Source organism: Penicillium robsamsonii (assembly GCF_028829455.1).
Source record: "Penicillium robsamsonii strain IBT 29466 chromosome Unknown utg000003l_segment0_segment0, whole genome shotgun sequence".
NCBI lineage: Eukaryota > Fungi > Ascomycota > Eurotiomycetes > Eurotiales > Aspergillaceae > Penicillium > Penicillium robsamsonii.
This window is the reverse complement of record NW_026643221.1, coordinates 3,828,408-3,851,501: the sequence shown is the minus strand read 5'-3', so window position 1 is coordinate 3,851,501 and position 23,094 is coordinate 3,828,408. Positions and strand designations below refer to the sequence as shown.

At 49.0% G+C, this 23,094-nt stretch overlaps 10 protein-coding genes across 10 annotated transcripts; 3 read left to right on the top strand and 7 right to left on the bottom strand.

The window, feature by feature from the left end:
• Positions 1-147: 147 nt before the first annotated feature.
• Positions 148-2,249, bottom strand: N7447_006184 (copper amine oxidase; the record flags this gene model as incomplete). The annotated part of the gene is made up of 3 exons (XM_057230446.1): positions 148-356; positions 408-1,316; positions 1,364-2,249. The coding sequence occupies 3 exons, from the start codon at positions 2,247-2,249 to the stop codon at positions 148-150; spliced, it is 2,004 nt and encodes a 667-aa protein (XP_057085536.1).
• Positions 2,250-5,984: 3,735 nt separating this feature from the next.
• N7447_006183 (uncharacterized protein) lies at positions 5,985-6,715 on the top strand (the record flags this gene model as incomplete). The annotated part of the gene is made up of 3 exons (XM_057230445.1): positions 5,985-6,147; positions 6,203-6,508; positions 6,564-6,715. 3 exons carry the CDS (start codon positions 5,985-5,987, stop codon positions 6,713-6,715), a joined length of 621 nt encoding a protein of 206 aa, XP_057085535.1.
• Positions 6,716-7,614: 899 nt separating this feature from the next.
• On the top strand, positions 7,615-9,063 carry N7447_006182 (uncharacterized protein; the record flags this gene model as incomplete). Its single annotated transcript, XM_057230444.1, has 1 exon — positions 7,615-9,063. The coding sequence occupies one exon, from the start codon at positions 7,615-7,617 to the stop codon at positions 9,061-9,063; it is 1,449 nt and encodes a 482-aa protein (XP_057085534.1).
• A 142-nt stretch (positions 9,064-9,205) lies between these two features.
• On the bottom strand, positions 9,206-10,046 carry N7447_006181 (uncharacterized protein; the record flags this gene model as incomplete). The annotated part of the gene is made up of 4 exons (XM_057230443.1): positions 9,206-9,416; positions 9,467-9,538; positions 9,588-9,796; positions 9,846-10,046. 4 exons carry the CDS (start codon positions 10,044-10,046, stop codon positions 9,206-9,208), a joined length of 693 nt encoding a protein of 230 aa, XP_057085533.1.
• Positions 10,047-10,605: 559 nt separating this feature from the next.
• N7447_006180 (class II aldolase/adducin family protein) lies at positions 10,606-11,603 on the bottom strand (the record flags this gene model as incomplete). Its single annotated transcript, XM_057230442.1, has 3 exons — positions 10,606-10,962; positions 11,026-11,333; positions 11,393-11,603. The coding sequence occupies 3 exons, from the start codon at positions 11,601-11,603 to the stop codon at positions 10,606-10,608; spliced, it is 876 nt and encodes a 291-aa protein (XP_057085532.1).
• Positions 11,604-11,993: 390 nt separating this feature from the next.
• N7447_006179 (alpha/beta hydrolase) lies at positions 11,994-14,162 on the bottom strand (the record flags this gene model as incomplete). The annotated part of the gene is made up of 5 exons (XM_057230441.1): positions 11,994-12,221; positions 12,277-12,337; positions 12,385-12,460; positions 12,508-13,749; positions 13,796-14,162. The coding sequence occupies 5 exons, from the start codon at positions 14,160-14,162 to the stop codon at positions 11,994-11,996; spliced, it is 1,974 nt and encodes a 657-aa protein (XP_057085531.1).
• Positions 14,163-14,829: 667 nt separating this feature from the next.
• N7447_006178 (uncharacterized protein) lies at positions 14,830-15,420 on the top strand (the record flags this gene model as incomplete). Its single annotated transcript, XM_057230440.1, has 1 exon — positions 14,830-15,420. The coding sequence occupies one exon, from the start codon at positions 14,830-14,832 to the stop codon at positions 15,418-15,420; it is 591 nt and encodes a 196-aa protein (XP_057085530.1).
• A 309-nt stretch (positions 15,421-15,729) lies between these two features.
• On the bottom strand, positions 15,730-16,932 carry N7447_006177 (uncharacterized protein; the record flags this gene model as incomplete). Its single annotated transcript, XM_057230439.1, has 1 exon — positions 15,730-16,932. The coding sequence occupies one exon, from the start codon at positions 16,930-16,932 to the stop codon at positions 15,730-15,732; it is 1,203 nt and encodes a 400-aa protein (XP_057085529.1).
• A 949-nt stretch (positions 16,933-17,881) lies between these two features.
• Positions 17,882-18,709, bottom strand: N7447_006176 (esterase/lipase family protein; the record flags this gene model as incomplete). Its single annotated transcript, XM_057230438.1, has 1 exon — positions 17,882-18,709. One exon carries the CDS (start codon positions 18,707-18,709, stop codon positions 17,882-17,884), a length of 828 nt encoding a protein of 275 aa, XP_057085528.1.
• Positions 18,710-19,237: 528 nt separating this feature from the next.
• N7447_006175 (Zn(II)2Cys6 transcription factor) lies at positions 19,238-21,425 on the bottom strand (the record flags this gene model as incomplete). The annotated part of the gene is made up of 6 exons (XM_057230437.1): positions 19,238-19,993; positions 20,044-20,178; positions 20,229-20,728; positions 20,779-20,946; positions 21,032-21,203; positions 21,327-21,425. The coding sequence occupies 6 exons, from the start codon at positions 21,423-21,425 to the stop codon at positions 19,238-19,240; spliced, it is 1,830 nt and encodes a 609-aa protein (XP_057085527.1).
• Between the last annotated feature and the right edge of the window lie 1,669 nt (positions 21,426-23,094).

Genomic DNA, 23,094 nt, shown 5'->3' with positions numbered 1-23,094 from the left:
TTGGGGGTGTCACGCATCCTTCGAACTCTACAACGGTGATGATATGTTTCCAAGGTAAGATTTTGTAGAAATAACTTCATTATGTTTCCTATACTAGAGCATTCATTTACAGAGGTCGCCCTCTACATTTCATTTCACATATAATATCTACAACTTCACCTGTCCTCGCTCCTGAGGAGCCGCACAGCAAGACGGCTCAGGGTGCAGAGTGGACTGGTTGAAGGACTGGGTCGAAGCCGGCACATCAAGTGCAGGGTTCTTAGTGAAGAAACCATCCGGCTTGAGCATCACGCTAACGCGCTCCATGGGCATAACAGGGAAATCCTCAATGCGTGGGTTGTGGGTGAGACCGAATGCTAGGAACAGTTAGCTATTTATTGCAGGACAGTTTAGATGGGATAACGTACTGTGCCAGAGAACAACGTCTTCGTTTTCGACCGCATCGTTGCGTCCAGCCCACACTTCCACGCCTTCAGACTTCTTGCTCTGGTTTGTGAACTCGCCGGCGGCGAATAGCTCGTCGTCTTGGTATTTAGTAACCCAGATAGGACGGGTCGCGAAGCGGGCGCGCTTCGAGCCGAATGAGTTTGGGTGTGCGAGGAGCATCTGACTGGGGTTGGTTTGCAGCTTGTATGCGATGGGGTGGTGGGTAATGGGGTTGACGATGGAGTCGTTCCGGATCTTGAAGACACGGTGGCGCTCGACGCTGGTTGAGGCACTACCGCTGGCCTTGATGACGTTTTGCTCTGTAGTATACCCGACGAGCCATGGGTTGCTGTCATCCTCGGGCATTGGCACACTATCTTCATAGTAGACTGTGTTTTTGTGGCCGTCGATGGCAGGGTCGATACGGAGGGAGAACATGTGCTGGTGGAATGGGGCCATAACGCCTGGTCCAACGTTTGTTCCCCATGGAACGGTTTGGCCGTTCTCGTTATCGAAGGGCACGGTTGAGAGGATACCGGTTGCCCGCACCTCGAGCTCGATATTAGCTGCTTGGTCGAGGATGAAAGCGAAGATATATTCGTAGTTCGCAACGGTGCAGATCATCTGAACCACGAGCTGGCGATTACGGACAACAGTTGCCGCACCAGTGCGGTAATTAGTGTGCTTGTGTTGTAAGCCATTATCTTGCTCGTGCATGCAGATGACATTCTTGAGTTGGATCGGTGCTCCCTGTGCATCTGTGCGGTAACCATCGAAATACTTAATGTGACCGAGACAATCGCAGCCGAGACTCAGTTGGTTAGCTGTGATACCGAAGCCGACGTCACCGACGTCAAAGGCTTGCTTGCGGTGGTAGGGAGCCCGGGGATCTAGAATAAATCAGATGTGTTGCTAAAGGGGGAGTAGTAAAACATACCGGCGTAGGGGACTGTCATCTCGGAGAAAGAGAGACGGTAGAAGGTGTTACGACCATCGTAAGTCACGTTGTGCAACACCAGACCCTCTCGGTTGTTGAAGCCGACTCTGAAACGCCACTTCTGCCATGACACGGCATTTCCAATGACATTGAATGACGCTCCCTCTGGTTGCTGGACAATGTAAGGCTTCAGATCGGTGCGCAGAGGCTCATCCAGCAAGTCATGGGCGTATTGCACAGTAGGCACCTGCTTCCAAGGTTGCGTCTCAGTGCTTTGAGTATCGGCCCCACCAGGCAGATAATCCATACGGACCAGCTTGCGACTGATACCGTCGAACACTGGCGAGAATTTGCAAGGCACCGAATATTGGTTGTTCTGGGGGTGGTCGGTGGCCACGATGTACATGTAGCACTGGAACAAACGCCGAGTCTCGTTGGCATCATCGGTGCCGTAGATCCACGGGTCCAAGCAGACGGTGTGGCCAGCGGGAAGCTTCAGTTTTTCAACTTCGGCCTTGACGGCTGGGTGGCTGAGACAAAGCTCCTCAATTTCAATCATCTCATCGACGTCTAGTGGACCCTGGACCTCCTTGGGCAACTCTTTTGCTGACACGATGGACTTGGTGTCTGCGTTGATCAGAGCCTTGAAGAAAGACCCATTGTCCAATTGGTGGAACAGCGCCATCAGCAAGCGGGCCGGCTTACGGGGGCGCACTTCGCCTAGGCGCTCAGCCTCGAGAAATGGGATAACCTCATGCTTGGTAGGCTCCTGGAGATCGATGCGCTTGTAGCGGAGCTTGGCACCGGGGAAAGCGGATTCCAAGACGGAGACCGCCAATTGGATCTCCCCAGGTGTGATAGGGTCAAAGGGGTGAAGGCTTGCCATAATAATTTTTGAATGGTTTCTGCAAAACTGGGGTATGGCAATGAATTTATATTCGCACGATCCCCAGTCATCTTGTTGATCTCCGTTTTGGGCAAATCTTTCGCGCTGTTGTGGCAATCTAATTGGTTGGTTGGTTATCTGGCGCATCTTTTCCTCTAAACGGTTTAGCGCCTGTGCTTTTGATATCCACAAGTGTCATTAGCCGTGGATTGCGGAGTTGACTGGGGATATTAGAAGGATGACCGTGTTGATTGATCAGTAATGTGCAGTGTCTCCATGTTTACATAGACACAAGAATTGTGGCCGTGAAGAGAAAAGGAGTCAGCATTGGCAATGCATATTTAATGGCCTCGGAGCCTTGTGGCCTTACCAGTCAGGCCACACATCCGTGTCGGTGCAGTTACGTCAGTATACCGGAGGATTTATTGATCCTACAGATGCTAGTTATAATGTCTCTTAACGTATTTCACTACCGAGTCGGCCACACCACCGAGTCGGCCACCCAATCTAACTTATGAATTTTAATTGCAATTATTTCAACGAAAACGCCATTAAATTAATTCAACTAACTAATCGGTCTATCTGGACAGGTTTCTCTTCTATGCCCTGGCAACCTGCATATTCCACACCCCCGGGGGGGCGCGTACGTGGCCGAATAGCCGATTCTCCCTGTATATTGGCGCTGGGGGGAGGTGGTTCAACTGCTTCCCCCGTCTGTAAAATTAAAGTAGAGGCTTCTTGAACTGAGAGGCCTTCTTCGGAAGGTATATGCCTTCTAAATCGGGTGCGCTTTTGCTTCTTCTTCTCATTTTCAGCGCGTAATTCCTTGTTTTCTTTCGCCAGTAAGATAGCACCTTGCATTGTAAGACGGAAGCCCTTCACAAGCTGGTTTAATGCACGATCTGACGGGCTAGGCGGACTTCGAGATCTTGTACGAAGTAAAGCTTTGATTGACGAAGCCTGTCGACGTAGTTCTTTCTCTGTAGCTGGTGTTTTTGGTGTAAAATTCCGACTCGATTCGCTCCCCCGGCTCGGAGGGGGGGTCGGTGTTCGAAGACGAATATTTAGCTTCGAGATCACTCGGTCGGGTGCAAAAGGTACTAAGCCAGCTGCTCCGAAGCTATTTTTAATAGTCTCTGATTTAAAGGCTTCAATTCGTGCGAGGGGGTATGCTTCGAGGAAGTCAAGTTTATCGATATGGTTAATCCCATTCCGCATTTTTATCTCAACTAGCCGACCATATGATCGTTTTAACACCGCAAAACAACCGATATCAAGAGGCTGTAAAAGATGAGAGGAGTGCGGAGGCATACAGATCGGTATAATATGATTTTTCTCGCATATTTCATCGAACTTTGGGGTTAAATGGCTTCCGTGACCGTCGAGTACTAGAAGTCGATACCTCCCCTTCGTACGTAAAGAAGTCGTCGGAATAAAGAGCCTTTCGAGCCACCGAAGTCCAATTTCATCGGAGGTCCATCCATTCGGACTAACTTCAAACCGCCAGTCATCTGGAAGGCCGTCGAACCAAGATTCGAGGAAGACTTTGCCTTTAAAAATCACACACGGAGGGAGGGCCCACCCCGAAGCATTCGTACACTCAATAGTAGTCACCCATTCACGATTTCCAGGTTGTAAAACTGAGCGCCGACTAGAGAGTTCACTCCTCGTGATCACCTTCGCCGTAGCGATTAACCCCATCGCGAAACCAGTCTCGTCGAAGTTATAAACGTCATCGGGGTCGATTCTAAATTGAAGGATTATTTTTTGAACAAGATCGAACCACTCTCGAATGATTTTTGGGTCTTCGCATTTCGCGCGATCGTAATTATAACGTCTCGAGAACCGGGATAAAAGAAGAGGGTTTCTTTTAACGAACTTCATAACCCAATTTTCGCCGACCGAAAGAACCGGGGTAGTTCCACGCTGTTCGAGGAGAAGATTCGCCATTTCTCGTACAGTAGCATGGCGGGGGGCTACTCCACGAGAATCCATAGAGAGAATCCATTTTCGAAGAGATTCCTCCTCAACCTCTGTTAATTTATGCGAATTTGCGCGAGAAATCGCGCGGTGTTGAAGACCGCGTAGTCTGTCTTGGAGAGTTGAACGTGGTACGTTAAATCGGCGCGCCACTTCACGAATAGAAGAGATTTCTTTATTCTTAAAAGCCTGAATGGCTAAAAGAATCCTACCCTCTTGCTCTGTTGAATTTCTAGAGGTTTGGGAGCGAATTGGTGGCATAGTGGGTGGTTGAAGATAAAGGGTTAAAATTAATTGACGCGTTTTGGGTGGGGTGGCCGACTCGGTGGTGTGGCCGACTCGGTAGTGAAATACGTTATGTAATTAGGGTGGATCAGAAATACAGAGAATTGAATACCATTGATTGAACCCATACAATGCAAATCGTATTGCTGTTCCAATGAAGATGGGCTGCAAGTATGTGAATAAAATGAGAAATACACGTGGAAGTATCAGTGATAGAAATGGACCCTTGGGACACCTCCCTGATGCATATGAAAGTGTCCATTTTGTGTGAATATTGGCTAAAGCACATATTAGCATCGGGCTGCTTGTAAAGAACACTTGAATAACTCACATTCTCTGGCCCAGTATGTCAAAATTCGCTTTCGTACCCCTTTTGATAAGAATACGGAGAAGAGACGGATTGTGGCAATGAAGGTAAACAAGAGGGAACTGAGTTCAAAAGCTACTCTCGTAAGGTTAACTTTTCCTATACATGTCCACAATATATATGTCCAAGTGTACGCATAAATCAAGGCGATGGGTCCAGCCATACCGGTAGATATTGCCAGTATATTTATGTTCTAATTGCTCTAACAAATCAACCCAGACAGCAGTACATGACATTGGTCAATGAGTCTCTCGATTGTTCTATGTGTAATTGTATCCGATAATTGTTGGGGTTCCCCGGAACTTGGTTGGAATTACTGGTTAGTACTCCCTGTCGAACCTGAGAATTTCGTCTTGAGTAGACAGAGAAGGGTTATATATAGCACATTGAGTGGCGTGTTGAGGTGCTACCGGGAAACGGCAAAAATAGGAAGGTAAAGGAGGGTCGGCATGTCTAACTCAGACATATTGCGCCCGGGGGAAAATTGGTGCGTGAAGAAAAAGAAACAAGAAAAGACATGACGTGCTTGACAGCATTTCTGAGACAAATGAAGACAATCAGGTTGACGGTGCGAGGTTTCAGAGCCAAAAATCCGGGGGAGGCCAGTTCCGCAGTCACAAGATCTCTCGGACCAGAAAATAAGAATTTCTATAGTATAGACGACGCATTGTATTTCTGGTATAACTGTGTTGAGAGCGTCTCTGGATAACTATAAGGCAATAATCATTGGATATTCGATTAAATCACCCATATGCCCTAATAAAATGTACTAAATAACACCCAGCTTGCTGTAACTTCAATTATCCTCCAATGCATATATAATAGAGAATTGTCGACCTTGGGTCATCTAAATATGTTTTGAGTCTGCTCCAAGGTTCCGTAGACCCCGACGCCACTATCCGATCTACCATGGAAAAAAATATCTCATCTAATATTAGAAACTAGTAATATCAGACAGACTTGTCTGGGAGGTATAACAAGCATAAACTGGTATATAAAGCCCTTCGGTCTCTCATTGATCATCCGTGTCAATCCAACCAGTACAGCCTCTTACTATATACATTATCAGCAGCTTGAATTTTCCAATTATTTTTTGCCTGAGAATGAAGACGTCTACAATTCTCGGTCTCTTTGTTGCCTATGCAGCTACTGCTAGTGCAATTCCACTGAAACAAAGAGACTATCAAGTGGATATCACCTTCATCGGCGCTGCCGATGCCCAGTTCACTCAAAGCATCCCTAGTGATGGGTCTGTTGTCTCGATTGGTAGGTCCCTTGTTCTTGTATACAGCTGAATTGAAACCATTCTGACTTTGCCTAGAAAACCCATTGAGTATCTCGCACATCTCATCCAATACTGCCGGGGTTCGGTGCACCTTTACTGGCATTGATCACAGCGTGACAATCGTCAACGGAGCTCAATGGGTAGATGTTGGCCCTCCCCAGACCCAGGTGACTGCATCTTGCCAGGCCCAAGGATCGGATTCATCCCCAGCACCTCCTTCCACTGATCCTGCTCCGGTTGGAGATCACGCTCATGGGGATGAAGTGCATGTCACTTTCATCGGAGCTGCCGATGGTCAGTTTACTCAGAGTTTCCCGTCCAATGGTGAATCGGTTCAAATTGGTATGTCTATCTATATATTCCGCAAAAAGCCAACCCAAGACACTAATCGACCCAGTGAATCCTCTGAGCGTTTCCCACATTCAAACCAGCACCGAGGGTGTCGCTTGTGTTTTCAACGGCATTGACCACAGTATCACTACTGCCATTGGTACCCAGTTGGTCGATGTCGGACCCCCGCAAACCCAGGTCTCCGGTTCCTGTGCATGATGGTCTCCCCGGAAGGGGGGGGGGGGGGCTGGAGGTGGCATTGTAAGTCTTGCGTTGAAAAACAAAGAAAGCAGAAAAATATCTGTTCAGTCATATTTTCTAGTTTTCATGCTTCACTATGTTTTTTTTCTTCTTCTTTTTCCATTTTTGTTCAAGGAAACAGCCCATAATACTCTCTGTTAATATACACTCCTTTATATAATTTATCCTTCATACATTCATTGAAATATCTGTTGTCTCAAGCCCTTGACTCATGTATCCACTTTCTAATATCGACCAAGCGACTTAGACGAAATGATTAGAGTACTAATGAATACTACCCTTGAAACCTGTTTTCACACGAAAAAGAAAACAGAGGGGCGAATGTTATTCAGGTCCGGAATGCGACGCGAGGGGGTTATAGGCCACATCTAGCATGAACCCCAACGTGGACGCGTTGAACATTACTTTCCCAAGAAGTATACTTAATTTTCTTCTTTTCCTTAGGCTTTTTAGTAGAAATCTGATTCATCATACATATTACACTAATACTCATTGAATTTCTCGAACATGTAGTCTGATTTAATGCCTTCAAGGGTAGGCCAAGGAACACCGGAATTCAGGGCTGCTACAGTCCCTTTCGAGCCTTTCAGGGACCGTGTTTACGATAGCATTCCGATGAAGAGTCCAGACCTTGTTTCTTTCCCGGGGCTGTATAAAGCTAAGTCACATCCCCGGATCGTGCGTCTGTTCGACAATGACAAACCGCCAACACCGCGCCACCAATATGCGTTCAACCAACTAAGCGCGTCACTTATTTTTGGGATATAACACCGCTAACGCCTTGATTTACCAGGTCAATTATTGCCTGCCTAATCTGCTATAGAGCTATCGCTGATCAACCCCTTGTGTATTTTGCTATGGGGCGCGTGTCTATACCAATTGTTCTTGCGGGCTTTGCTGGGTATGCCTTTGCTAGCATTCACCATCATGCACATAACCATCTTCATCACCATCGCCATCGCAACTTGATGCCACCCACCGAAGACTTGGAGCTGCAAAATCTAGGTTGGGATAATGCGAATAACACCCCAGATGATTTTGTGGTAGAATCCATTACGATCACGACTACGACTACGGTTTTTGGAAAGTGCGCACCAACCAATACTATCCACAGCACCCTTACGCTTGTCAAGCATAGTCCTGAACCTACGCCGTGGAGTCCTGATCATCACATGCTCATCATCCCGCGTCCCGAGCCATACCAAGATCACTGGGATCAACTACAGCCGGAGCCTATTCGCCCTGCACTGACAAACAAATGGCCCGCTCAACCTCATTACACTCATCCTGGGCCCTGGGCTCCCGGGCCAACACAGGCAGAGGAGACCACTACCGTGTCAAAGACACAGACAGTCACCAAAACCGCAACCAATACTATAACGGTCACCGTCCACCCAGGAGCCAGCCATTTGCCACTTGCAAAGACACTCCCCGGGAATCCCTCAGAAGCAGAAAAAGCCGTACCCCTTGCCGAAACTCTGCCCAACGGCTCTTTAGAAGAAGAAAAGGCTGTTCCAGCAAGGCGCCCTCCTCCCCCACCTCACAAAAACACCGGCGGATCCCCCAATGCCGGATTCAATCTACCTAACCTGCCAGTAGTCAACGAGATCCTCCCAGGCCCAAAGTCACACAGACCCACTTCCTTGGACTGGACCGAAACACCACCGGCTGGACAATTCTCAACAGCCGGATTCGGAGGACGTACTTCGCCAAAAGCAAAAGGAGCGAAGATACTTTACCAGGGCAATGTCGGCAGACCATGGGGAAGCAATATCATCACTGTCAGTCAGGACGAGGCACATGCATATAAATACGTGGCGCAGTTCACGGGTGCAAACGACGAGCCCTGGACAGTGGTTGTGTGGAACAAGATCGGTCCTGACGGCAAGATGACTGGGTGGTACGGCCACTCTGCCCTGACATTCACCATTGCTCCCGGTGATACTCACTATGTTGCTTTCGATGAGGACTCTGAGGGAGCCTGGGGCGCTGCGCCTGGTGATCACCTACCTACGGATCAATATGGTGGATACTCATGTACCTGGGGCGAGTTTACGTTCGGTGACGGGGAGAACAATGGTTGGTCGGGGTGGGATGTTTCGGCTATTCAGGCACAGGTTGCCAAACAGCCTGTGCAGGGAATGTCCATTTGTCAGGCTGATGGGAAAAAATGCTCTATCATCACGGCCGGTGCTAAGAAGGTGACTGCTGCTTATACTAAATCGGTCAAGCACATCGATGGTATTGGTGGTGAGGCGGTGGCTGGTCCTGTGCGGTTGAAAGTTATTCTTGATTATCGGGGATGAGGTTGAAGTTTTGTATATGTGTGCATTTTGCAGAGGGGTAGCAATAAGAGCGGGTTATTCGCAGAATTGATAATTTTGTCCCAGGCTATATTTCATATGTAACTTGTACGAAAGCACAACCCTTGTAACTCGGGACGTTCATTTAATGCATTGCGGGAATGTCAATCTGCTTGACGGTCCAGACCTTCCCGCCCTGGCTAGACGAAACTTCGGTATAAGTCGCACCACCCGCGCTAGCAATGGTCGAGCCAAAGTTAGTATCAGCCGAGGCGAGAGTGATAATCGTGTTCAAATATTTCTGCGGAGCGATAGCTCCCGAGCAGTTGTCATTACACTCAGTTCCGGTGCCATATCTAACTGAATTCAGTATAGTCCTCAATACAGTATCATTCTGGGCACTTACCCTCGCATATACGGTCCAGAGGCGTGGGAGTAAGTTGAAAGCAGGGCACCAGTCTGGCCATTTGTGACAGTCCTGAACATGTTAGTTGTGATGTCTTTCGCCATGTTGACTTCATACTTACTGCTTCCAGGTCTGTCCGTCAGACTCAAGATTGTACTCAATTCGGACCTGGTCAGTTCCTCTCACGGGTGAACCCGCCCCATCTAGCTGGCCAAAGCTGCCAAAGACACTGGCACGCACACACCACTCGCCGGTGGCGGCTCCGCACCACGAGTTGCTAGGCCAGCTTTCGAGGGTGGTCTGGACCAGGTCACCGGTTCCGTTGGACATCTATAATTATTAGAGCCTAAAAAGGCCATTGGAAGGAGTGAGGACTCACACCAGGCCAGAGGAACAATACACCGTTCTGAGTTTCTGGCGCAGCTCCGGGGATCAGGGTCGTGACGGCGTTAATGATGGTCGATTTGGAGGGACCGAGAGAGACACTGCCACCCCAATAGTCATCTCTCTTGACAACCGTCTCTAGTAATCCTGCGCTGGCGAGGCCGGCGGCGGCAAGGAAAGGTACGATGAAGCGCATTATGATGACTATGAGCTGGAAGACCGCAATCGATAAGCGTTCAAATATAGAATATATGAGCAGATTTAACCCATAGCGCCGTGAATAATCCCTTGATTTATAGTTTCCCCTTACGAGACAACGGTGGATCTCTACAGGTGTACCAGGTGGAGTGGTGGAATTGAGCCAAAAGCGGAGCGCCTCCCGAAGCTCTTCAGGGCTGGATGTTTCACCCCGAAACGAGCCCAACACTAGTCTGACTGATAAAACTGGCCAACTCCAGTGCATGATTTCTTCTTATTGACGCATTAACTTTTGTCAAACACACTGATTCAAGTCCGAAGACCCGCATATGGACTTTTTATTTACCTAGCAGGATAAATTCGTGGTGCTAGAAGTGGCACTACCCAGTATTCCGGTTAGACTACATTTATGCACTACGCAATATATGAGAATACTCTAGTGGTGCATAAAGACCCATAAGACTATTTCATATTTCAATTAACGTGCAAACTATTAATATCTCCAGGACAATCTATTTCGAAAGACAGATATATAAACTTTCGACCGGGTGGAGATCTCATTCCAAGTATTCACCCTTAGTTTCGGCGTGGATAACATCAAACAGGGGCTTCGCACTGAACCAGCCAGCCTTCGGGGTTCCCACTGTTTTGTAAGTGAATGAAGCATCGGCTTCTTCAATTTTCACTGTTTGGCCGCCTCGTCCGGTGGCGGCTGCGTCCGCTAGGAGTTGAGCGTAGCAGCATTTTTCCAGGCTCACGAACCAGAACACTGTTTCTTCAATAGTGTTGCCGACTGTTAAAAGGCCGTGATTTTGAAGTAGGGCTGCCTTTTTGTTGCCCAGAGCTTTGGCAATGTTCTGACCTTCTTCTTTGGCTAGGACGACGCCTTTGAATGATGAATAGAGAGCCAAGTCCTGATATTGTTAGAGCTGGGGCTATTGTACGCGCGGGTATTGAATGATGTTAGGAGAACCTACATTGTGGAAAGCACAGGCATCTTGGGAGATGATATCGAGCGGTCGGCCCAGCGAACAAAACGCCCGTCCATGGAGACTGTGACTGTGCGCAGCGCAGTTCACCTCAGGCCGTGCTGCATGGATAGCAGAATGGATCATAAATGCAGCGGCATTCAGCATCCGATTAGCTCCACCCGCAATGACATTGCCATCGTGGTCGACCTGGATTAAGTCCGATGCCTTCATCAGCTTGAATGCCGTGCCGAAGGGGTTCACCCAGAATGTTGATGGATCCACTGGATCACGCACAGTGATGTGCCCAGCAACACCTAATTCGAATATTAGATGCTAATTGCCAACTCGATGTTTCGCTGTAGGACCATCATACCCTCATCGTATCCTTTGTCGCCAAAGATTCTGAATGCTGCTGCTAGGCGACCCTTCAAATACTCTCGCTCCTTCATCTTATCTTCGAAGACAGGCATACTGGGCATCTGCATCTTGATCTTGGCCTTTTCGGCACCCGCCGCTTGAGATGATTGTGGTGCATGCATGCTGACGGTGTTTGCAAGGGTCTCGGTGACAGTCGGGGGAGCCATGTTTCTTGTTAGTGTGGGATTATCAAGAGAGGAATTATTGATATGCTTCAAGTTTATCTAACAATGCAGAGAAATCCCTCCTAGCGGGGTTGATCATCAAAGGTTCAATTGGCCGGCGAGCCGAGGTTGTACTGCTTCTCCGCAAGCGGTTACCCGCGCATCGCCACATGGGGGTAATACGGTGATATTCGAGGGTTGGCACAGATTAAACAGTATATAAGTAGGATTGAAAAAAAAAAAAAGAATGCCTAATATGAAACCGAAACACATCGAATCAGACTGCTCGACTTTCGCGCAGCACTTTAAACCATTAATGCATCAAATCGTGAGAGTTAGGGCCAGGGATAGACCTGATACGTCTTCCCCCAGTATAAAATATAGTGTGAATCCTTATAGCGGAAAAAGAGGCCCCCGCTGAACCTCCGCCATCAATGCCTCGAACAGTTTACGGTCGGCTGGGCTGAAACTATGGCTGATCGTCGCACGACGATGTGGAGATCCAACTAATGGCTTCAAATCGGCTTGGCAAAGAGTTCCTACCGTTGGTAGTGTGCCAGTTTGGAAGTAATGGCGAATGGCCTTCGCCACGCAAATCGATGGGGCTGTGAGTGTTGTGTGCTAGATGAAATATGTCAAGGATGAAGCACTGCAGGGATTCCTATGAGTAACTCACCCCTTCGGACTCTTGCTGGAGCAATCTAGATCCTGGGAAAATCCGGGACATGTGTTGGGCACTGGGGCTATTAGCTGGGACAGCCACTGGTGACGAACGAATACGTACCCGTGGAGAGGAGTCACTGGATCCAGGGTGTTTGATACGAAGAGCATGGGATGGGCGGTAGTAGTGCCCCACGGACCTAAGACCGGTCAGCTTCAGATGCATAGAGGACATAATAGGACATACCTGCGAAAGGGTACTTGGCCTTAGCTTTCCATCCAACACAGCTCAATTGCAATTGCGCCCAATAATCACCCAGAGATACACTGTCCGCCAGAAGGCTAGACCATTCTGCCTGGAACTGCTCAATATTCACAGTCGTGAAATGTTCGGCATCAGAGCACATGATAGCAGCCATGGCGTAGAGAAAGTTATCCTGCGTTGTAGCACATTCTTGGGACCAAGGTCCAGCAAGACTGCACTTATTGGACGGACACGCGCCGAAGCGGCTCCCATGTTTAAAGTCAGCCATGGGAACGGCGTTCCCCCTGCCCAGCTCGGTCATTCTGTCTGCCAGGACGGGGAATGCAAGGAGGGGCTGGTAGATGGCAACACGCTGAATCTCTTTGATATCAGTCCATGTTATAACTTCTGGGCCCCGTTCTGTAGATGCCATGACAGGGATTGAGGTGTTACGGATCTGCTGCTCAAGTTGCCAGTACGCTGCCTTGATAGCGTCTGGACCACCCTCGATATAGAACGGACACCCCACCGGTCCAGCCTCGTTACAGTACTCGCCAAATCGATCAAAAATAGCATCTGCGTCAGTAACAACATTCGGTCCTATCCCTTGGTAGTACTTCACCATGTCGACTACGCCATCAAGAACAGCTCGTGTAACTCGCTCTGGGAAGAGCGAGGCAAATGTGGTGCCTAGCACGGTACCGTATGAGCGACCCCAATAGAGAAGTGGCTCTTCTCCGCGGTGCCATTGAGTGCGATGCAAGATTGAGTTTGCTTCATCCAACCCATGACACTTGTTGTGGGCTGTCTGGGCTGCTTGGCCTTCCTTCTCACGCCATTCTCCATGGCGTTCGATGATGGTCAGCATGTCCTGCGCGACGAGTGGTGTATTGACATAGGACATCATTGGCTCGTCCGCTCCTAGACTCGACATATCGAATACTGAACATCCCGAGTTTAGCGCTTCGGTCCGCTGCCAGTTTCTCTGCAAGGAATCCGGTCCACTTCCCAGAACGCCTTCTGCTAAAACTTGCAACTCCCAGTTCCTTTGGGAAACGGGATCAGGGAAACACATCACTGGAGGTGTTGTGGATCCTACTCCGCGAGGATCAAATCCGATAATGTCAAAATATTTATTGTCGGTTTCTTCTCCGGTCTCATGTGGGTCGACCTCCGCATCGATAATCAGCTGGAGATTGCGACCCGCCACAAACGCTTGCATTGTTCCCGGTCCACCAGGCCCACCTGGACTATGAGCTTATATCATTATATCATGTCCAAATTCACTTACCGGGATTGATCAAAACCGCACCTCCATACCGCGAATCTGTGACTGGGACCTTGGCTGGCAGTCGGACAATAGCTAGAGCGAATGTGCGACCTTGTCCATCTGTCCGTTGGTAGTCCATAGGCACCTCCAGTCTCGCGCATTGGAACTCATCGCCGCAATTATGGTATTCCAACGACTGCGAAGGAACTATTTCGTCCCAGGTGACTGGGATGGGGATGGCCAAAGGCTCCACCACCTTCCAGGGCAGTGGAACAGGCCAGACTAAAAGAATCAACACCACAGCAGCCAGGGGCAATCCCCAACGAACATATCGATGAGGAGCCTGGCGTACCTGATAAGGCGGTAAAGACGCGGACTTTACATTCATAACGGGATCAAAACATCAAAACATCAAAACAAATAGATTCCCCAGCCCCAAGCCCAGAGAGAAGAATTTTCCAAAAGATCTCCAACGCTCAGAAAAAAAGCCCAGAGGCCATATAGAAAAACAAGTCGAGAATCAGATAAGTCTATTGACTTTTGGAATCCCGCCGGTCCCGCCAAGTGGGGGTTTCCCCTTTGCCTTGCATTCTATTGGGAGTTGACGTATCGAACTGAAATCCAATCCATGCCATTCGTTCAGAACAAAAGATATGCGAGCAGTAAGGGAACGCTTATGGGTCAATGCACCTCCATATCTCCAGGGTCCAGTCAGCCATTCTTTCGGGCTGGGCAAGACCAGTTAAATGTTCTCAAATTGTAACCTGGAACAAATATTGGGAATTCAGCTGCCACAGAACTCGCAGATTTCATTCTGAAACCAATATATGAAAATTTCTGAACTACGTACACAGTAGGCAGATATACGGAAAGTCCGTGGGAGACCAGGCAGCTGCCGTTGACAAGCCACTCAGCTTCAATTTCTACTGATACAAACGCACTTGATTTGACAGGGGTATAGAGTACGTGGCTCCAGGAAATGGCAAACGGCAAAGAGCCTCATCCACATAAAAAGGAGAAATGGTCCTCCCATGAATTTTTGAAATTATACAGACATGGCTTCCAAACTCCAAGACCACATCGACTCCCTCCAAGTCCTCCCTCTCGCCGAGGCCATTCAAGCGATCGCAGACCTCATACCTGGCCTCACAAGCGTTGTCCCTCGCGAATACGGCTACTTCGTCCAACACCCTGACTACGAAGGAACCGGTAATCTGAACGATATCGGCACCCTCTGGCTGAAGCTCGGATCGCAATGCCACGATGATCACGCATCCCTCGAAGTGCGCCTCGTCCATACGTCCATGGACGACCCGATTTATAATATCTATGGAACTAGCTACGAGATGTTGAATAAGGGACTGGATGATGGGACCGTGGCACCTCCCCCACCCATTGATTACTGCGCCTGCTGTAGCGGTGAGGCTAGCGCCACTATCTTGGCTTGTTTCCACGAGCGCCAGGCTTTGTACTTCACCGACGAGGAATACAAGGCTATTTGGGGGAATCAGCCGAATTCAGGGGAGAGGTGTAGTGGCTGGACGGAAGAAAATGGCTGGGGGAAGCGCAGTATCAATGCGAGCAAAGAGCAGATTGAAGAGGCTCTAGCCAGGAACCCGGCTGCTGGTATTGCGAGTATGCTCTAGATGGTCTAGGGGGAATCTAGGAAAGACCGCAGCGATGACAGTCGACATGGGAGAGATAGTTCTCATAATGAAAAAAAAAAAATAAAATAAAAAATTGAAGTCATTACGAATACCTCGCTTTAAAGATTTCGCAACGCCCCGGTATGTACACGGAAGAGTCAGGAAGATTGGAATGAAATTCCCCATTCAATAACGAAACCCACCAGGTCCCCTTCGATCTATCCCTGTGTGCAGATGTTGATAGGGATGATGTCAGGATCGTCGGAGCTGCATCTCTATGCGGAGATCGCTCAAGTAGGTCGAAACCGCTTATTCGTGGCTGCGAGGTCGCTTTCGAGGGTTGATAATCCGGCGACCCAGAGATTCGGCGCGACTGCCGATGGAATCTTCGACCCGCTGGAGATATTCGACAAACTCATAATAGTTATCAAAGTCCAGATGGGTCTTGTCAGCCTCGTTGCGAACCCTGTTCATCAGATGCTCAAAGAGATGGCGCATGCGATCACGCTCCGAGTCGTTATTCGGGAAGTGTGGCACCCACTGCTGCATCCAGTTGGAGAAATCGGTCACGGACTGGGCCGGTCGCTGATAACTATCCATATAGCGGGACCTAGCAACATCAGGGTAGACTCCGTTCTGAAGCTGGTGAATAAGGAAGGTGCAGAAACTGCCGTAGGTGATCTTCTCGGCAGGTAGATGACGTACGTGTCGCTTCCACTCATCCTCGATATTAAGGGCAACGTGCTTAAGCGCCCGCGTGATCTTGCGCTCATCGATCTTGTACCACTCCGGATATTTATCGAAGTGTCGTTCTAGACCCATAGAAAAGTTCTTGAACTCTCCCAAAGCCCGTCCGTTGTATACCGGCACATTGGGCACCGGTGGGGTGTGGAGGGATGATTCAGGACGAAAAGTTCGGGCGGAAGGTGGCAGACTGGGACGGGATTCGGTTTTGATGGCTATGGATGTGGCCGGGGACCTGGTAGCTGCTGCGAGGGCGCGCAATTGTTCAAGGTTCAAGCCGGAGACCAGGTTGGTTGCGGGTTTAGGTGAAGGTTTGGGTTCGGACGGCTTAGCGTCAGAAGAACAATCAGCAGGTTGTGTCGGAGGTGCTCGGTTGGTAATCTGCTCAGATCGGACATGATGAATGTTCTTTTGGGCTTCATCAATACCAGCGTTGATGTTCTGCTTGGGCTCAGCTCTGGATGGAGTCGTGGCTGGGGTAGCCGGGGGAAGTTCCAGGGTGGTCGCGGCCAGAAGTCGAGTGCGAGCCCGTTCCAACTCCCTTTCCTCCTCTGCAACCTTTTGTTTGATATCAATGAGCTCTCGCTGCTTCTTCAGTCTCGATAATTGAGCTTGAGCCTGACGAATTTCCGCCTCCAGGTCATCGGCAGAGCCTGTCAGCTCTGCAGGCTCAGGATCGGTGTTTTGAAACATCTCATTCAGACGCTCCCATCGCTCTTCAATTCGATGAATGTTGGATTCAGAGCCAGGTTTCTTTGGCTCTGACATGGTGATTTTTTTAATCCTTGCGCGTCGCCGATAAGATAGTGCACGGAGAAAGGAAAGTTCCGAAGTCCGTGAAGAAAGTCACATGGTACGTTGCCTAAGGCAGTAACCTTTTCAAGGTGAGAGAACTATGTCAGAGTGATGAATGGTAGGCTGAGGTGTTCTCGAGGAGTCTGGATTCTCAACAGTTCTCGAGAGTGGCTTGGGATGAGAGGTTGTTAGCTGTCTCATTAACCAAACAACACCTGGATAGGTCCTTCCCAATCTAGTATGTACTAACTAACTTTATGTGATCCAACTGTCAGTTTCCCATAAAAGTTGGAATAATTCCAGATTTATAGGATGAGTGACTAAGAAAATATACTCTTTTTTGCTAGGCAAATTAGCAGTATAGCTAAAGCGACGAGATAATCGAGATTCATCAAAGGGAGACCTCGAGCGTTCATATCAAAGGTTTATATAGCTACAGTGAACAAAGAGAGCAAATCTAAGCATGGTAATTGGATCACCGCGTTAGACTTGGATATTTTTTGCTCTTTGTTTATCAAATTTGGGACACTTTCTTGATGATTCGAAAAACAGTTGTCAAGGGAGCCCAAGATGGGCACATGACTCGACTGAACAATAATAGTTATCCAGTTTGATCAGATAATCAGGCTAGTCTAAAGTACCCGTAGTATCCTCGAATAATTGAATAAGCCATCAGAGCAATACTCCCAATTTGCTCTATAAAAAAAGCCGAGCCCCTGAAGATAAGCAATGTAAATTCACAAAGCCGGTACTACATATACTCCCCGACTCAAGACAAGCCACATTGACTAGATAAGCCACATCAAATATAGAAATTAGGAGATATCGGAGAACCCGAACAATGACAGAATAAGAGATTCTCCTTTTAAAGATTAGTTGTTATATATACAGTAAAATTAGCCACTTCAGGTAATTAAGCCCTTTATTTACCCGGTGACCCAAGCAGACACAAAAACTTCTCATCAGGGGTCGAGGCCAACACATTCTTGACCAAGTGCCAGACATTTAAATCATAAGCCTCACCAATGTGACCAACAGGATCCAATGGGCAAGTATCCTGAATCCAGCGATTTGTCACGCCTTCCTCGTGAACGAACGATGTTGTCGGGGGAGTAACCAGCTCATCATACTTGGACGCAATGATGGTGACGCTGTTACCGGGCTGCGCGATAGGGGCACCGTCATTCAAACGTTTGACGGCAGCGCCATCGGGGCCGAGATCGTCACAAGCAGGGCAGCCGAGGGTATGTAGGACTTCGCTAACGACGTCGCGCGATGCTTTACCGAGCAAGTATGCGATTTCATAGATGTTGGCAAATGTAGTGGCATGGGTAGGAGGTGCGATGGCAGCGATCTTGTCGACGAGGTGGGCGACACCCTCGAACTTGGGCACGTAGAGAGTTTGGAAAGCGCCCTCTGAGTGACCGACGAGGTCGACTTTGCTCTTGCCGGTTTTTTGAACGACTTCTTTGATGTACGAGGCAATTTCGGGGGCGCTCTCGTTGATTGCCTTCAAGCCACCAAGCAATGGGAAGCCATCGTATGCGCCATAGGTGATCGCATACGTGCAGAAGCCTTGCGTTTGCAGCCAGTACTGCATGTAGTTCAGGTCTTCATAATATGTCGCGCCAAGTCCGTGTAGGAGGACAACTGGATTGTAGGAGCTTTTGCAGGAGAAATCGTTGATTCCTGTTGCGACGGCGGTGGTAGCCGCGAGAGCAGAGAGCGCCAACTTGATGAATGAAGGCATGACGTATGACAGGTATAACAATGCCAGTTGTAGCTTGGGGCCTCATGCTTTTTATGAGGGAATCTGCACGAACCCACATCTCCTTTTTTTTTCCACGACCGAACTATCGATTATCGATCGATCGGATCTGCCTATGACTGGTCGGCCCTGCCGATCCCCGTCGGAACCAGGTCGAATGCGTTATAGCGTCAGGGCAGGTCCTTTGAATTCATCCAACCAGAGGCAAAGTTCTAAATGAATTCTGGATAGATCATTTCACCTGCATACATTAGTATTTTGTGTAAACTCTCATTGCGATATTTATGGTCCAGCCGGAATCTGCGGAGCATACTCCGTAACTAGCCCCTATACTAACTATTGGAAATGGCTATGTATACCTGTGCAGGGATCTGTACTCCGTATTGGTTTGAATGACAGCGCCCTCAGAGCAATTATTGTGTTGAATAGCTAGATCACAGACCCTGAGATAAAATAATTAAATCGTGACGGAACATCACATCCATACTATACGCAATACTTGCGTCCACACTACGAACTACCCGTATTCAGTGGCGAGGATTCTTTTGTAGATAACTCTGGCATGGCACTGCCCCAAAGCGCAAGAGAATGCCGCTTCTCAACTAGTTGAAATACCTCAACCATGAAACGGCGCTCTGGACCTCCATCCGGAAATACTTCCCACGCTACTCGAGTGGGAAATGCAAGACGATTGATCATGTTGCCCGGCGCAGTGAGGATATAAAATTCAAACGCGCGGCAGATCCCGCAGCCCAAGTCGTATTGTTCAAGGGGTGAGACGCAATCGTCTGGCCGTTTGTCGATCGAGGACAAAACCAATCGCACGGCGTAGTAGACACACATGGTTTGTGCGAGTAGCAGGTTTGGATATGTAAATCTTGTTGGGATGAAAGTAGCCCCCGTGCGGAGGTCGCGGCGTTGGAAAATTGGGAAACCCTGGTCACCGATTTGTTCGACTTCCTGCGGTGGCCCGTCAGGATATGCGACAACATGGTCTTCGTACCATCGATAGAAGCGGTTTGTAAGATCGCGTATTTTGTTCCAAAGGGTAGACTGTTTGACAGCCATCTCTTGTCTCCCCATGTGAGATGTGATTTGTGCTTCTTTGAAGGCATCGGATATCGCTAGTAAACCTGGGACCTCGGTGGCCAGGTCAAGCAGACTGTGTAGAATGTCTTTTTGGGTGGTCCCTGCTGACCACGGAATGGTCTTCCAGTCTTCATGGGCCAGGAATGAGGGTTGTCGAGCTGCCAAAGCGGCGCCAATCTAAGTCGTTAGGTTAATAAGAGGCAATTACGGATGGCGTGTGATCTTACCCAATATGGACGGAGTTCTGTAAATATAAGATGTTCAACCCCATAGATGTGATTTTCTGGCCCACGGTGTTCGATCACGCGCATTGCTCCTCGGACGTGAGATGAGACACCACTCTGAGTAGTGCGTTCAACGCTCTGCCGAAGTTAGTATTGGCTGGGGAGAAAAAGGGTTCTAAAAAGCTCACCTCAAAAGCCAGCAAGAGAATCACCGTCACCAGTGTTGACTCTGCTTTGGATTTTTCGGGATCCACCAACGCATCCTGTAATGAACGTAGCACACGGGGGTAAAGTCGGAACCCGGATGCCTCGATATGCTTGCTCTGCACAGAACGACCAAAGAATGCCACCGAAACGGCCTCGAATGCATCTGTGATGAGTGGTGAGAACATCCGAATCCCCGCGGCAGCTCGTAATGCACCCGCTCTTCCGGATTTCATATCCACTTCTGGACTAAATGCATCCAAAAATCTCTCGACAAACACATCCACCGCTGGTCTTTGCATGCTCATGATTGAGATCGTGCCAGATGAGTCAGATCCACTACTCAGCGACATGCGCTCGAAGTCGCTGTCATCGTCATCCTCAGTTTGAAAATTATTGAAGTCTTCGTCCGGGGTTAGTAACAGGCGAGTCCGAAGCGGAAAAGTTACAGAAGGGCTCGGGGGATAGTCGTAGGATTCATACGCTGGAGCTGTCAGCAGAGGTAACCTTTTGAACAATGGTTATATCACATACCTTCCCTGCCTTCCCATGGTCCGACAGGGACCAAACTGTTCTTGAGGCCGACATGTGAGGTCCGAATATCACGAACAAGATTATCCACTAGCGGGGTTGGTGCGGAGCGAATAGACTCAAATAAGCTCTCAAGCTTGTCCAGGCGTTGGAGATCCTGTGCCCCAGATCCTGCACAGTCATCAGCAATTATTCCGCATCCACATGACGTTTCCACACACACTACAGGAAGGTGTGAGCGGGCCTGCAAGCGTACCATGCGTTTTGTCATCTATTCTTCCACGAAGGTCGCGGATCTCCGCCCGTAGGTTCCGAATCTCCTCCGCTTGGCTGATGGGGTGGGCCTCTTCGTCGGGGACGTGCTCATACACACATTTGGACGGGTAGCCATGAGCACAGCAGGCGTGGCAGGGCTTGACTCGGTCACACTGACAGCAGGATCCATGTTAGCCTTACGGGTGATGTGTTTACGACCAGTGGGACGCATCAGATGGGTGCGGGAGCGTCCCGGCCCCAAGAGCGATCTGAGCACGAGGACGGGGGTAACGGACCTTGACTTTCCGGAGCCGGCAGACCTTACAAGACCGCGACTGACGGTTCGGAGCCTTTCTGACTCGTGAGTCGGGGACAAATCGCGTATCACCGACCATAGCGGCGCGGCAAGGGAAGCTCAGAGGGGGGAAGAAGGGAATGGTTCCTCATCCCGAGCCAACGACACGGCAGGATTTAGGCGAACGAGATTTGGGACGAGGGAGTCCGAGATCTGCTACCGTTAGGGTGGACCGTCTTGCTCTCAGGAGGTATTAGCGCACGCCTCCGGAGGTTGTGATAGGTACGTGGAAGTGAGTCGGTGGAGGGACTCCGCCATTACGACTGGGCCTGAATTCAGTGGTTTTGATTGGAGTATATTTTGCAGGACACTGCTGGTTACGTATGGAGATGAGGCAGTCAAGATAGCCAAATGGATAAATTGCGAGCTCAAAATTGTACATTGTACGAATTGGTAAGAATCACAACATTGACTGAGCCCCCTGAGTTTGATGACTGTCACGTGCAGTGGTATGTCTATCAACACATTCAGATCTTCTGCTTTCCGTCTAATTTCATCAGCATCTCAATACACATGTCTCGATATTTGGTATGTCAGTAGCTACGTTGCAAGCCTGTCTAAATTCTCGTTTCTTTGACCTATATACAGGTTAGACATTGAGGTGTTTTTTGTAGTTGGCGAATGACCCGAAAGACCTCCCGAAAGACGTCGAAAAAGACACACCGAAAGAGAAGAATCGTATACCCTCGTCAATTTGTTCTTATGCAGTCTGCAAGGATCCAATCTCCAATATCTTTCAATACATACAAATCGCGTATCAAATTAATACTAAGGATACTGAGAAGAAGAAAATCAGGAATGAAGCTACCATGCACTCTGGGCATAGGTGCTTCACGTGGAGATACAAATCCTGCACTCTCCATGCTACGCAAGGAAGTATTAGATGCCCGTAAAATAACACACTCCCACAAGAAGTTCGCCTTCGCTTGGTTGTGGGCTCCTTTCGCACACCACTTCCACTCTCGGATACAGAGCAAACAAATATGAAGCGCTGCCATTGGCCACGGAAAAAGTTTCTCACAATGCAGACAGCCAAAGAGCTCAGGACGCTGGTTTGAACCTCCACAGCTCTCGCTTTGCGGCTCGGATCCTGATCTACTTGCAAGTGACTCTAGATCTTGCTTACTGGCCTCTGGGGGGCGGTCTTGTGCGGATTTTTCGTCCTCCGCTGGTTTGGTTGGGATTTCCATCGTATTTGTGGAGACAGTAGTGGTTGAAATGGTGATGACAGTAGTTGTTGTTGTGCTTTGCGCAGATCTTTCGACCGCGGGCGGTGCAATTGTGACAGAACTACGGTGGCCGGAATTTGGGTGTACATGGTTCAGTTGCTCAGGCATTGCGGTGATCGGTGCAGCACCAGTGCTTCCAGGGGTATATCCAGTCTGTGACTCGCCGACGTAGGCGTTAGTTTGCGGTCCTGATTCGTGAAGATAATACGGCCGAACTCGCCCCCCGTCTCTCTTGGCCCTTTTAGCTCGCGATCTCTGTGTGCGTTTAGTCTGCGCCTGATAAGCAAGCGTAATATGCTGCCCTTCTAGACACCTGATGTACTTACATCTCGATACTTTGTGCGGCAAGCTTCACACAGTTTGTAGAACTCCCGCCCAGAAGCTTTGGGTGCCCGAAAGCAATCCATTGGTTTCCCACTATTGCAAGTGTAACACCACCCAGTTTCTTCAGGCATGACTGAGCGCTGCGGTGATGCTTCA